The sequence below is a fragment of the Apostichopus japonicus genome, chromosome 17 (assembly GCF_037975245.1).
Source record: "Apostichopus japonicus isolate 1M-3 chromosome 17, ASM3797524v1, whole genome shotgun sequence".
Taxonomy (NCBI): Eukaryota; Metazoa; Echinodermata; class Holothuroidea; order Aspidochirotida; family Stichopodidae; genus Apostichopus; species Apostichopus japonicus.
This window is the reverse complement of record NC_092577.1, coordinates 17,998,628-18,015,351: the sequence shown is the minus strand read 5'-3', so window position 1 is coordinate 18,015,351 and position 16,724 is coordinate 17,998,628. Positions and strand designations below refer to the sequence as shown.

The window sequence follows — 16,724 nt, the reverse complement described above, 5'->3', positions numbered from 1 at the left end:
TAAAACAATACAACATGTGACGTAAAATCTCTTTAACTATTTCATAAACAACAACAACATTATCCCCCTCAACATATGCAGATATGTCGTAGACATTAAACTCACTGGTAATACCGATTTACTTAACCCATAACTCTCTTAATTAGACTATAAAACACATCAATAAGCATTTAACCCTCCTAAATTACATACCACTTGACTATAAATATTCATGACATGGCTGGCTATGTAGTTCAATGCACAGCTTACTACGGATGAGTGTGAAAACCATTCACGTTACACTACTATCCTAATACACACTATTGTCTTAACAGCTTCGTTTTAAACAATTAATATTTGAATGGTTATGAGTATTATCTTACAGGATAAGGGTAATAGTAAGTTTTATTTTCACTGTTCTTTTTAAGTCGGGGGTAAGGGTGCGGGGGGGGGGGGGCACCAATGCCATCCATAACCCGTGCACCGGTGGTCATTGAGGTCAGTTTACAGGAGTGGTTCATTTCCAATGTTCCCAATTAAAGTTGAGATCAATTTTTCATTACAATGTAGGTAAGCCGACTTTCATTTAATATGATATGGCTATCTATTTTTAATTCCAATTTTTCTATGCTCAATGACACATGATATAGACAGACCTACAACTTCAGAAAATAAAGGATATAAACAGACCCTTGTTTGACGGAGTGATGATTAACTGAAATATTTCGAGATTTGAGGGTTTGGCCCTTTTTCAGAAGGCTGTCAGTGTTAATTAGATTAGCTGATCATTTCTGAATATATTCAAGAGGAGCTTTGCTTAAGAATCAATATGTTATACAATATCATGTGTCTCAGATTATGTTGACGGTCCACATAATACGCTCATATACTTACGATTATATATTCCAATTGAGATTACGTGTGTTACTAAAAAAAAAACGTTAATACTACTATCCAAATACATTCTATAGACCAAAAGAAAATATTTAGGTTGTGATCTTTCTTAACAAGCTGCTTTTAAGACAATTATTATGTGAACGGTCCACAGTATTATCATACTAATATTAAGGGTTAAGGATTAGGGTTATTCTTTCGGGTTTCATATAATAATCCTAACCCATGTAACGAGGATTGTTGATGCTTGCTTACACTTTTTTCTTCCCAATGTTCCCAAATAAAGTTTTGTTAAGACTATATTAGCCTAAAGGTAAACCGTATGACATGCAAAAATATATGTTTATTTGATAAAGTTATCTGTTTTTAATATAAATCTTTATATGCTCAATGATACGTGATTTCAACAGATCTATGAGTTCAGTAATTAAAGGAAATAAAACAGACCCATATTTGACGGGTTGATTCCTTCCTGAATCTGTCGATATTTGGTGCGGGGTCTTTCCTAAGAACATAGTTATTTTGAATTAATAGAGTTCATCAATTTTCAACCCTAATTTTGGTTTATAATCAATAAACAATACAATGAAATGTGTATAAGATTGTGTGGACGGTCCACATAATCCGCTCGTACACTTACGATTATATATTCCAATTGAGATTACGTGTGTTACAGAAAAAAGAATGTTAATACTTCTATATGAATATATTAAATACATTCAATACACATGATTTAAACAGATCTACGAGTTCGGTAAATACAGGATATAAAACAGACCCATATTTGACGGGTTGATTCCTTCCTGAATCTGTCGATATTTGGCGCGGGGTCTTTCCTAAGAACATAGTTATTTTGAATTAATAGAGTTCATCAATTTTCAACCCTAATTTTGGTTTATAATCAATAAACAATACAATGAAATGTGTATAAGATTGTGTGGACGGTCCACATAATCCGCTCGTACACTAACGATTATATATTCCAATTGAGATTACGTGTGTTACAGGGAAAAAAAATGTTAATACTTCTATATGAATATATTAAATACTTTCAATACACATGATTTAAACAGATCTACGAGTTCGGTAAATACAGGATATAAAACAGACCCATATTTGACGGGTTGATTCCTTACTGAATCTGTCGATATTTGGCGCGGGGTCCTTCCTTAGAACACAGTTATTTTGAATTAATATAGTTGATAAATTTAAAACCCTAATTTTTGTTTATAGTCAATAAAAAATAATGAAATGTGTATAAGATTATGTGGACGGTCCACATAATCCGCTCGTACACTTACGATTATATATTCCAATTGAGATTACGTATGTTACAGAAAAAAAGACGTTTATACTTCTATTATGAATATATTAAATACATTCAATACACATGATTTAAACAGATCTACGAGTTCTGTAAATACAGGATATAAAACAGACCCATATTTGACGGGTTGATTCCTTACTGAATCTGTCGAGATTTGAGGGTGTGTAGCCCTTATTCAGAAGACCGTTATTGTGAATACATGTACTTGATTAATTTTTAATATTTTCAATTATACGGTTTTGGTTTAGAATCAATAAACAATACAACATCATACGTATAATATAATGTGGACGATCCACATAAACCGATTATACAATTACGATTATATATTACAATTGAGATGACGTGGGTTATTAAACAAAAACGTCAATACTACTGTTGCATTCCGGGGGCCCATTAGCACAGCAGAGAATACTGTCAAAAGTTCCTTTATGAAAATGTCGTGGTTAGCTTGTGTATCAATTAATCGTAGTAAATGAAACCAGGCCATATTACAATTACAAGAAAATAAAAAATCTATGCGTACAAGAATTTAGTATATGTGAATGCAAGTGTACAATTTAGATTAATTTGGGAAATTTTTGTATGTGGTGACACTCTGGTACATATACTAAGCAATAAAACAATACAACATGTGACGTAAAATCTCTTTAACTATTTCATGAACAACAACAACATTATCCCCCTAAACATATGCAGATATGTCGTAGACATTTAACTCACTGATTATACCGATTTACTTAACCCATAACTCTCTTAATTAGACTATAAAACACATCAATAAGCATTTAACCCTCCTAAATTACATACCACTTGACTATAAATATTCATGACATGGCTGGCTATGTAGTTCAATGCACAGCTTACTACGGATGAGTATAAAAACCATTCACGTTACACTACTATCCTAATACACACTATTGTCTTAACAGCTTCGTTTTAAACAATTAATATTTGAATGGTTATGAGTATTATCTTACAGGATAAGGGTAATAGTAAGTTTTATTTTCACTGTTCTTTTTAAGTCGGGGGTAAGGGTGCGGGGGGAGGGGCACCAATGCCAATCATAACACGTGCACCGGTGGTCATTGAGGTCAGTTTACAGGAGTGGTTCATTTCCAATGTTCCCAATTAAAGTTGAGATCAAGTTTCATTACAATGTAGGTAAGCCGACTTTCATTTAATATGATATGGCTATCTATTTTTAATTTCAATTTTTCTATGCTCAATGACACATGATATAGACAGACCTACAACTTCAGAAAATAAAGGATATAAACAGACCCTTGTTTGACGGAGTGATGATTAACTGAAATATTTCGAGATTTGAGGGTTTGGCCCTTGTTCAGAAGGCTGTCAGTGTTAATTAGATTAGCTGATCATTTCTGAATATATTCAAGAGGAGCTTTGCTTAAGAATCAATATGTTATACAATATCATGTGTCTCAGATTATGTGGACGGTCCACATAATACGCTCATATACTTACGATTATATATTCCAATTGAGATTACGTGTGTTACTAAAAAAAACGTTAATACTACTATCCAAATACATTCTATAGACCAAAAGAAAATATTTAGGTTGTGATCTTTCTTAACAAGCTGCTTTTAAGACAATTATTATGTGAACGGTCAACAGTATTATCATACTAATATTAAGGGTTAAGGATAAGGGTTATTCTTTCGGGTTTCCTATAATAATCCTAACCCATGTAACGAGGATTGTTGATGCTTGCTTTCATTTTTTCTCCCCAATGTTCCTAAATAAAGTTTTGTTAAGAATATATTAACCTAAAGGTAAACCGTATGACATGCCAAAAAATATATATTTGATAAAGTTATCTGTTTTTAAAATTAATCTTTATATGCTCAATGATACATGATTTAAACAGATCTACGAATTAGTAATCAGTAATTAAAGGATATAAAACAGAACTATATTTGACGGGTTGATTCCTTCCTGAATCTGCCGATATTTGGTGCGGGGTCCTTCCTTAGAACACAGTTTTTTTGAATTAATAGAGTTCATCAATTTTCAACCCTAATTTTGGTTTATAATCAATAAATAATACAATGAAATGTGTATAAGATTATGTGGACGGTCCACAGAATCCGCTCATACACTTACGATTATATATTCCAATTGAAATTACTGTGTTACAACAACAAAAAAGACGTTAATACGATGTGATTACTTTCAATGCATTCAATACACAGATCTACAACTTCGGAAAATAAAGGATATAAACATACGCTGACCCTTGTTTAACGGAGTGATGATTAAGTGAAACATTTATATATCTATATTGAATTTGAGTTTTTCTACGCTCAATGACACATGATATAGACAGATCTACAACTTCGGAAAATAAACGATATAAACAGACCCTTGTTTGACGGAGTGATGATTCCATGAAATCAGGGACGTAGCTAAGGCCTGATCATTAGGGGGGGGGGGCTGAAATTCCAACTGGATAGGTTTTGGAGCCATAAAATTCCGGCTGTTGTTTGTTCTCCTACCCCCCCCCCCCCTGCTCTACTCGCCAACATTCACATATTGAATACCACTGGCCCTCACTTCACAAACTTACATAAACACTCTGGTTAAGCAAAGCAGGTAAGCAACTAAGTAAAGTTATCTGCTTGAAGGCTTTATAGACTACTGACTACAAAAGGTATGTTAATGTAACAAAGGGGAAAACTTTTTATTTTCAACAAATTATATTCGACGACAAAGTGAGTTACCAAAAATACAGAGCTTTTATTGGCACGCTTAATATTTTTCTTTGGGGGGGGGGGTGTGGGTGGGGGAAATTTATTACTCACATGAAATGTTTTAATTGTTCACTTCATTCCAACTGATCATTCGGAATGAAGTGAACAATTAAACATTTTGCAGAAAAATGTTGAGTTGACGAGTTACGATAAGTTGGCAATTAAACATATTGAACATTTTGCAGAAAATGTTTCAATTGCTCAGATGGAATGAAGTGAACGATCGGAAATTTTGCAGAAAAATGTCAAACTGACGAGATAATGATAAGTTATCAATTAAACATTTTTCAGAAAATTGTTCAATTGATCAGTTAAAGCAACTGAGCAATCCAACATTTTCTGATTTTTGATAACATTTTATCTTGTTACTGAAAAATGTCAAATTATGGGCCAAAGTTTTTGTTATGTTGATGGCACTTTTAAGCTTCCGTAGATTAGCATCAGCGTTTTTTGTATACATAGAGACAATGTATATCTTGAACTTACTTGAAGCTAGCGAAGTGGGAGTATTGAAAATCATACGAAGTTTTGTATGGTGGAGTATAAAGATCGCGTGATAGAATTTCTCAATGTGACAAGGAAAACGTGGTAAAATTGACTGATTGAAGGTCAATCTTGACCGAAAATTTTAGTTCACTCACAAATTACAAGAATATGTGAAAATTAGAGTGCGACAGTCGGAAAAATGAGAGTGCGACAGTCGGAAATTCAGACTGTCGCACTCAAATTTTCCAAGTATCGTCAGTTTGACCAAGATTTGGGGGGGGGGGAGGGTTATCTATTTTTAATTTGAATCTATTTATGCTCAATGATACATGAATTAAACAGATCTGCCAGTTCGGATAAAGGATATTAACAGTCCCATATTTGACCGGTTTAAGTCTTCCTGTAGAATATCGAGATTTTATGGGTGGGCGTCCCTCCCAGATTCTTCTTGTTGTGAATTATAGTAGTTGATAAATGTGTAATATTTTCAATTACGGGTTTGGTTATCTGGAAATGGTATTTATAGTAAGCAGTATACTTTTCTGTATCCTACATTATATTGCGATGGGTATTTTTCGACTTTTAACGTGCGATTCATCGCTATACGTGCATGATATAGCCTGGGCCATTTAGTAGACTTTCTTCGAATATCACTTGACGGCTTCATCAAAGAAATCGGCAGTGCAAAAAACGGACTGTTTAAATCTATCTCTGACTAATCTATGAAAAAGGAAATGGACAATGGGAATCGTAAGAGAGAACATCTGAAGCGGGGGGGGGGGGGGGGGCGGGGGGTTGTAGGTGGTTGGAAAAGGTTTTGCCCAAATTTAAGCAGTAAATATACTGAAAAGGTATCAATCCCCTCCCCCAGAAAGTGTTACTTCATTCTTTATTTTCGATGCGAACAATGAAGATTGAGTGTGCCTGTTATATAACTATATGAAGGTACAAACATAAGCTTTTAGAAAAAACACCAAGTAAACATCGATTTTCATGTTGACAACATCATTTGAATTTCAAGACATCTTTTATATCTACTCGAAATTCGAAGTATTGTTAATTGTTTGTTTATTTATATAGGCCTTTATGTTTAGATGGGGCAAGAAAAAAAAGAAGGTTAAAGGTATGCTTTACTTAGAATGTCTGAAAACAATTTGGAGAGTCCAGACCTCCAGGAATTAGTACTTTTTTGAAATCTTTACGAAACTTCCCTAACGATAGCGTGCTTTAAGGGGCCAATGCAGCAGACCTGCCACGAACACGTTAATGCACATGCATATTTGGTTGGTTGCAAACTTTCAGGCACATTTTGAAGCAATAAATACTAAAAAAGGTGTAACGAAAAAATATACAAACAATGATCACTGTATTTATCATCAACATTTAGGAAAACATTGCATGCATTCCATTTCTGTCATTTTGCAAGCTTATTATTGATCAAAGACTGTCAAAAAATAAAAAAAATTGTACATCATAAATTTCAAGATTGAACATTTGCAGTACTATATATACTTATATGCGGCTGTGCAATGTCGTTTGTGTTGGTTGTTAGCGATACTGCTGTCATGGTGGTTGAATAATTATCCTCTTCGACATTGTCACGTGTTATGTTTGCTACCTTTTTAAATATAGGAATAAGTTATGTTGTAACTCTCTAACAGCGTAGAGCAGGAAGCAGAGAACAATGTGAAATTTACAGAACCTTTATAAAAGACATTTTACATGGAATTTTTTTTTCGTGTCGATAGCAGCGCCATTTTGACTTCCTCCCTCGCATGATAAATTTCTGACACCTTCAAATAGTTTTGGTTAGGCTTATTTAATAATTCAAGATCACGTGTATAAGATTTGTGGACGGTCCACACAATGCTCTCGTATACTCACGATAATATATTCGAAGCGAATTGCTTAGCAAAGATGTCAATATAAAAGGAGTTGTATAAAGGTTTACGACACATAAACCATGTTTGTGCCTTCAAATTCTTCTTGAGCAAAGCAAAAGAAAAACCAAGAAAAAGATCATACACAACAAATATTTCAGGTTGCTTTACGTTGGTTTATCTCTTCCAAATAGTTTACAAAGGTTAAATAGAATGAAAGAAGTACAGTGTTACACATGAACACAGGACATTGGTCTTGTTTTAATTAACATTGAATAAAAAAAGGACTACCATTTCAAAATATCAAAATCTAAACTGATATGAACATCAAAACATTTAATGGAAAAAAGCACTACATCTCAAAATATAAACTGATATGAACATTAAAACATTTAATAAAAAAAGCACATCTCAAATATAAACTGATATTGAACATTAAAACATTTAATAAAATAAAGTACTACATCTCAAAATATAAACTGATATGAACAACAACAAAGAATGGGCAAGACTACACCAATGGTGTTGTCATCTACAGCAAAATATATAGTGAAAACCTGCACTCAATTTAATCCCCTGCCTGTCCCCAAAGCCCCTCCCTGCTCACCTCAATACCCAATATTTACTAGTCTTACTAACACAGTTATAGCAATCAAACTTTCAGCTTTGCATTCATTCAACTGTATGATGTTGACTAAGCTCTGCCCACTAGTTTAATAATATGCATAATCCTACTGACATATAATTTGTTCAAAAGTTCCTTTGCACCACATAATACATGCTGTAGGAAAAGGACCATATACATTAGGCAAAAATATAACTATGTCATGTGACGATCTTTCAATATGTTATCATCGGACATTAATCACTCATTAATATGAATGACATATATATGCAAAAATGACAGGGGATAAAGGTTATGGTCCAATTGAAATATTTGTACCACAATGAGAGACATATGTCTATATAAAAAATATCAATTTTAAATTTTGGCACAAAACAACTTCATTTGCACCATCTTCCATAGTTTACTAATACCTCAGTTTATTAGTAATGCTATAGATTGAAAAATAATAAGCAGTTTTCCCCAATCCCTTCACCTTTAATTCATTAATTTATTCAGTCCTGAGAGACCTGCAATAGGTTATCGATATGCCACCATCTGCATCTCCACTCTTCCAACATGAAGAGTCTCTTCCAATATCATCTGTATCAGTTTGTACAATAATGGGTCAAATATCTTTTCCAACAGATACATTGTCCTGATTCCCAATAAATTAATTGGGGGATTTTTTTTGGTTAGGACGGGATGAGCTATGAGTTTATATTGGACGGGGTAGATCTAATATGTGTGAGGTGAACTTAGTTTCCATAGAGTAAATTTATCTTTGATGAAGAAAATTTCTTTTTGAAGAGTACAGTAATTTTGATGTGATTTAGTAAATTTATATTTGATGGAGTAAATTTATTTTTGATATCCACGTAATTGTTTTTATGAAGAAATTTTCTTTTCTATGGAGAAAATTTCTGTAATGTGTAATGTAATGTAATTTACTTTTTGTTCTTGTTTTTGTGGTAATGGCCGTCCATAGCCACTCTCATCCAGCTCAAATAAATGACTTTGTAACTGTTCCAAGTAGTTATTTTTGCCCATATATGGTGGCTAAGTCATATGGATGATTTTCAGCTACACATGCCTACAATGCCTCATGCTTCTTTAAACCAGTCAAACAGCTTCCATGGAGCAAAATAAATTTCCATCTTTTTGGGAATGGCTTCCACCAGGGAGCTGCTTCCATTATTGAGCTCCAAGCAACAGATGACCAGCTCAATGTATTCAGTTGGAAGGTCTTTATTGCTGTTCAGTTCATTGTGTCCTGTACATAGATGGAGGATCAAAAGAAACAAAAGCAATGTATTTACACAACAAGTTTGGTATAGTAGATATAGTTATTACCTAAATTAATGCTCCTGAAACAGCAATCAAGTTTTATGATGAATGAATTAGCAGTTCAGAACAGTTTTTATCAAAATAGAAATAAAAATTATCATTGGGAGAGAAGGCTATTGGTTTGAACCCCAATTGTCATTGCGTCTTCACATTTCAGTAAAGAAATAATCCAGATATGGAGCATATTGTTTGATATTAAGTCATGTACAGGTACTTAAAAGTTAGGAATTTAAGCCAAGTCAGTATTAAGTGATATACTCCTATCAAAAGCAGATCTTACCTTTTTGTCTGGTAAGACTATTTACTGGGACACTATAGTGGCCATATTAGCTATAGTGGCCAGCATGTGTGTTATGCAGATCTTACTTTTTGTCTGGAAAGACTATTTACTGGGACACTATAGTGGCCACAGTGGCTATAGTGGCCAGCATGTGCTTGCAAAAAAGCAAAAAGCAAAAAGCAAAAAGAGGGACACTGTAATGGTTAACATTGAAAATTGGGGTGTCTACAAAGACCTAAGACCTGCAAAAAAGGTGACATCCCTATGTTCCGACGTCTCTATGTTCCGAAGTCTCTATGTTCAGAGGAATACGTTCCGATAATTTTTTGGACTAATTTTTTTTACCAACATTTTTTCGTACCCAATTTTTCGGACCCAATTTTTTTGGGGGACTTAATTTTTTGGGACTCAATTTTTTTGGGGTACTCATGTTTTTTGGGACCAACATTTTTTCTGACGCGACTTGTTAGGACCCACCAATTTTGTTTTCACAAAAAAAAGGGCCCAAAGTTTGTTATGACCCAAATAGTGCTTGTCCGAAAAAAAATTTGGTCATGAAAAATTTTAGAGTGAAAAAAAATGTTGGGTCATAAAAATATTTTGGTCCAAGAACATTTTGGTCCGAAAAAACTTGGTCCGAAAACATGTTGGTCAAGAATTTTGGTCAAAAAAAATTGTCGGAACATAGAGATGTTGCAACATAGAGACGTCAGAACATAGAGATGTAACCCCTGCAAAGCTAAGACCCTATCATCTGCAAAACGAGGACCCTTTTACAAACTAAGACCCCACCTACTGCAATGGCTAGGACTATATTGCTACAAGTCCTCCTCATCTCAAAGTTCAACGAACGTGTCATAATGATCAGCCCAATGCAAGCTGTGTGAGAGTTTGACCAATACAGTTATTAACCCTGAAATTAATCTTTTCAAAGTGGTCTATGTATGGGGATGGCGAGACACTCTACCTCACAATAAATTAAGCTGTTTTGTCAATGGCTAGGCTAAAATTTAAATAAGATTTAAGATAAACAGGTCAGTACAATTTGGTATAGATTTCAGAAGTGATGACAATAATGACACAATGTCCTTGTGATGATACATAATGGGATCATAGGGTTCACTGAGGGGAAGCAATGGAAACTAATAACTCTCAGATAATTCTTACATGAAATGAAGGGAGACTTGATCACAAGCTTGTGTGGCAATAAATAACTAAGTGGTGTTAGAGGTTGGAATATTTAACAGTGAAATACTGATGGTGTAAATTGTAAAATATATCCCTGAAATGCAGGCTACGGAAGGTCTTTGTTATGGGAATTAAGTAACAAAGAGACAATATACAACACATGCAAAGACTGGACCATACAACGAAAGGTAGTTTTCATGTCGATTGAACTGACAGACAGTTTTCCAATCTTGAAACTCAAAGTTTTTTCGTTCTTGATTGAACCATATTTGAAGTCAGATAGCAGTGCATAGTGTGTGAATGGGGAGGGGAGAGGTGGGAGGAGGAGGGGCGTTTTCCTTGATTTAATGGTTATTAATTACATATCATGTATGTATTAAGTAAAGCTATTATCCTTCATTTGAGCTGGGCAATGATTACAAATGATTTATTACAAAAACTAATAAGGATTTTCAGTAATGAAAACCACGTTCACCACTGTGCTGCATGGTGGGCATGTGCACGTATAGAACCCACTTTGATTTGAGGAGAGGGGGGGAGGGGGTTTAAAGATTTGCCCGAAAATTTAACCAATAGAAAGAGCAAACTGGTGACGTTGCAAATTTGTATGCAATCGGACCTCTGCTGCATGATATAACCATTGACTTTCATGAAAATATAGAGAGATCAGTTACTCACCAACAGCAGCCTACTGTATATATAGTGTGCTGTTCTAGCTATTCTGCAGGATGCCCTTCTAACCCAACAAGTGGGATGGTTCTCCCACCACACCTGCCTGATCATATTTGGTATGATAAAGCTTTCTGCTCTGCCAAAGCAAAACTGTTCATTACACTTTTCAAAGAATATCGATACAGGGGTGATGTTTTGTTTATTTTTAAAATGTCCTCCTTTGTGACATTACAAATATATTATGATGTGGTTAAATGCAACAAATTCTTAAAAATTAAACCCTATTAGAAAGATCTGCTGTATGAGCACCATGCCGTAGCTACAAGTTTCATACAATCTAGCTGCTGTCATTGTGAACTGTAGTCTGACTGAAAAGTAGCCTGCACTGCTGAAAGCTTTTCTTCTTGTTATGTGTAAACCAAATTCAGTAGCATGTGTCCTTGCTGTGAGCTTACACTCTAAACTGTAGATTGTGTATACATTTTGAAAAAGGATAGAATTTGTTCAGTATGACAGATACAAGCAGGTAATTTTCAGTGTTAGTTAGTTTAGTGTAGGCATGCTAACTTTAAGTGCAAAACAGCAGGTATTTCAATTTGACACAATTTCTTTTAGCATTTATTTTGTAACATGCCTAAGAATTGACTCTTGTGCAATTTGCTTGAACCAATTTAAAGTTTTCATAAAGTATGTACTTTGAATCCAACATATAGTGACCAATAAAGTAACTGATAGGGACCGCTCATATTTTCCCTCCAATTTATATGAATTATGCCTGACGCACCTACAGAATGTACATACCACATTGAATACTGCACCAGTTCTTGGATACAAGAAGGAGGGGGGGGGGGTGGTTGTATTTACTTGACTTTCACACTTTTTCCAAGTCAACATACAATACCAACAAAATTGCAATTGAGTCTAAGCTCTATGATCATATTTGGAATAGCGCTACTGTATATCAAGCATTGTATTTATTTATTATTATATAAGTTGAATGACTGGAGTCTGCAAGACAGGACACTGACAAAATATATCCTAGAGACTAGTGTGAAACAAATTTGACCAATGAACCTAACTGTTTCAAACAAAACTTATCCAAAATCAAAGTTGGTATAAATGAAAACCGCGAGATAATACTTCAATTCTAATTTTGTGCCTGTTCAACACTTTTGAGGTAAACAGTACTGCAAGACCATTCAAAACTTTTTCAGCAAAGGAGCAACCTTTCCTCTGCTATTAGTATTATATTTCCATGTGTACTGTGAATCTGTGACTGTGAAACAAGCCATAAGCCTCCAAAATGTTAGCAGCTTTCAGTTCATTGAACAATAAACAAGAGACAGACAGAACAGTGGGCACACTGTCCTTTTTGTTACACCTATGACCTTGATGAGGGCTCTTATCAGGGAGTTGTTAATGGAACAACTCACTGGTATTATCAAGCTGTGCAATGCATACCTGAGAGATATCAATTGTTCCATAACAACTCCCTGGTTGAATGTACATGCGCTACATTTGTACACAGGTATTGTATGTACAGTACAGCTACCTGCAGTGTAGGGATGAACTATATACTGTATAAACAGTTTCAAGTCTGGGCTACTTTTATATACACAAACAATAGGCTCAATAGCAATTGTTACCTTGTTGCTAGCATAGTGGTCAAGAACAGAACACAATGTACAGAAAAAATATAATTACTAGACAAAAAGTAATTTGAATGGGAATATTAAAAAAACCCAATGAAGTATGATTTACCTAAGTTTAATACATTTGTCTATTTGGTTCCTGGGAAACGCATTCCCAAAAGTGTGATAGAATTATTGGAACACGACATCTACATGCTACCAAATAGCCGTTACAGGCCATGAGACCGAAGGGCAGCAAGACTGAAGGTCTACATGATTATCACATACCAGGACTACAACATGAAATCGGTACCCAACACACTATACTATATACTGTACTGTATGTACTGTATGTACTGTACTGTATATACTCAGAATAGGCCTTATGTAAGGTCTGCTAGTTTTTTCTGTGAAATATGAAGTGAATATTGGAAAATTTTAATTCAAAGACTTGCTTTCAATACAAAACACATGTATATTTTAGCCCAGACAAAGACATTAACTTGAGTTGTCACTTGAAATTATCACATACCCAGGACTACAACATGAAATCGGTACCAAACACACTATACTATATACTGTATATACTGTACTGTATGTACTGTACTGTATATACTAAGAATAGGCCTAATGTAAGGTCTGCTGGTTTTTTCTGTGAAAAATGAAGTGAAAATTGGAAATTTTAATTCAAAGACTTTGCTTTCAATACAAAACACATGTATATTTAAGCTCAGACATAAACATTAACTTGAGTTGTCACTTGAAATTATCACATACCATGACTTCAAAATGAAATCAGTACCCAACACACTATACTATATACTGTATATACTGTACTGTATGTACTGTACTGTATATACTAAGAATAGGCCTAATGTAAGGTCTGCTGGTTTTTACTGTGAAAAATGAAGTGAAAATTGGAAAATTTGAATTCAAAGACTTGCTTTCAATACAAAACACATGTATATTTAAACTCAGACAAAGACATTAACTTGAGTTGTCACTTGAAATTATCACATACCATGACTTCAAAATGAAATCAGTACCCAACACACTATACTATATACTGTATATACTGTACTGTATGTACTGTACTGTATATACTAAGAATAGGCCTAATGTAAGGTCTGCTGGTTTTTTCTGTGAAAAATGAAGTGAAAATTGGAAAATTTTAATTCAAAGACTTGCTTTCAATACAAAACACATGTATATTTAAGCCCAGACATAGACATTAACTTGAGTTGTCACTTGAAATTATCACATACCTAGGACTACAACATGAAATCGGTACCCAACACACATACTGTACTGTAGGTAGTGTACTGTATATACTCACAATAAGCCTAATGTAAGGTCTGCTAGTTTTTTCTGTGAAATATGAATTATAAATTGGAAAATTTTAATTGAAAGACTTGCTTTCAATACAAAACACATGTATATTTAAGCCCAGACATAAACATTAACTTGAGTTGTCACTTCAAATTAACACATACCATGACTTCAAAATGAAATCAGTACCCAACACACTATACTATATACTGTATATACTGTACTGTATGTACTGTACTGTATATACTAAGAATAGGCCTAATGTAAGGTCAGCTAGTTTTTTTCTGTGAAATATGAAGTGAAAATTGGAAAATTTGAATTCAAAGACTTGCTTTCAATACAAAACACATGTATATTTAAGCTCAGACAAAGACATTAACTTGAGTTGTCACTTGAAATTATCACATACCATGACTTCAAAATGAAATCAGTACCCAACACACTATACTATATACTGTATATACTGTACTGTATGTACTGTACTGTACTGTATATACTAAGAATAGGCCTTATGTAAGGTGTGCTATTTTTTCGTGTGAAATATGAAATAAAATATTGGAAAATTTGAATTCAAAGACTTGCTTTCAATACAAAACACATGTATATTTAAGCTCAGACAAAGACATTAACTTGAGTTGTCACTTGAAATTATCACATACCATGACTTCAAAATGAAATCAGTACCCAACACACTATACTATATACTGTACTGTATGTACTGTACTGTATATACTAAGAATAGGACTTATGTAAGGTGTGCTATTTTTTCGTGAGAAATATGAAATAAAATATTGGAAAATTTTAATTCAAAGACTTGCTTTCAATACAAAACACATGTATATTTAAGCCCAGACATAGACATTAACTTGAGTTGTCACTTGAAATTATCACATACCTAGGACTACAACATGAAATCGGTACCCAACACACATACTGTACTGTAGGTAGTGTACTGTATATACTCACAATAAGCCTAATGTAAGGTCTGCTAGTTTTTTCTGTGAAATATGAATTATAAATTGGAAAATTTTAATTGAAAGACTTGCTTTCAATACAAAACACATGTATATTTAAGCCCAGACATAAACATTAACTTGAGTTGTCACTTCAAATTAACACATACCATGACTTCAAAATGAAATCAGTACCCAACACACTATACTATATACTGTATATACTGTACTGTATGTACTGTACTGTATATACTAAGAATAGGCCTAATGTAAGGTCAGCTAGTTTTTTTCTGTGAAATATGAAGTGAAAATTGGAAAATTTGAATTCAAAGACTTGCTTTCAATACAAAACACATGTATATTTAAGCTCAGACAAAGACATTAACTTGAGTTGTCACTTGAAATTATCACATACCATGACTTCAAAATGAAATCAGTACCCAACACACTATGCTATATACTGTATATACTGTACTGTATGTACTGTACTGTACTGTATATACTAAGAATAGGCCTTATGTAAGGTGTGCTATTTTTTCGTGTGAAATATGAAATAAAATATTGGAAAATTTGAATTCAAAGACTTGCTTTCAATACAAAACACATGTATATTTAAGCTCAGACAAAGACATTAACTTGAGTTGTCACTTGAAATTATCACATACCATGACTTCAAAATGAAATCAGTACCCAACACACTATACTATATACTGTACTGTATGTACTGTACTGTATATACTAAGAATAGGACTTATGTAAGGTGTGCTATTTTTTCGTGAGAAATATGAAATAAAATATTGGAAAATTTTAATTCAAAGACTTGCTTTCAATACAAAACACATGTATATTTAAGCCCAGACATAAACATTAACTTGAGTTGTCACTTCAAATTAACACATACCATGACTTCAAAATGAAATCAGTACCCAACACACTATACTATATACTGTATATACTGTACTGTATGTACTGTACTGTATATACTAAGAATAGGCCTAATGTAAGGTCAGCTGGTTTTTTTCTGTGAAATATGAAGTGAAAATTGGAAAATTTGAATTCAAAGACTTGCTTTCAATACAAAACACATGTATATTTAAGCTCAGACAAAGACATTAACTTGAGTTGTCACTTGAAATTATCACATACCATGACTTCAAAATGAAATCAGTACCCAACACACTATACTATATACTGTATATACTGTACTGTATGTACTGTACTGTATATACTAAGAATAGGCCTTATGTAAGGTGTGCTATTTTTTCGTGTGAAATATGAAATAAAATATTGGAAAATTTTAATTCAAAGACTTGCTTTCAATACAAAACACATGTATATTTAAGCCCAGACATAAACATTAACTTGAGTTGTCACTTCA

At 33.6% G+C, this 16,724-nt stretch overlaps 1 protein-coding gene across 21 annotated transcripts in view; it reads right to left on the bottom strand.

The window, feature by feature from the left end:
- Positions 1–7,497: 7,497 nt before the first annotated feature.
- LOC139984607 (uncharacterized) overlaps positions 7,498–16,724 on the bottom strand; it is a 32,972-nt gene continuing 23,745 nt past the window's right edge. For all 21 annotated transcript variants that reach the window (XR_011799118.1, XR_011799104.1, XR_011799105.1 and 18 more), the window contains one exon: positions 7,498–9,219. Coding sequence is in view for 1 of the 21 variants with exons in the window: in XM_071998551.1 (XP_071854652.1) it covers positions 9,050–9,219 (170 nt within the window). In the remaining 20 variants the exon portion in view is untranslated. The remainder of the gene's footprint in view (positions 9,220–16,724) is intronic.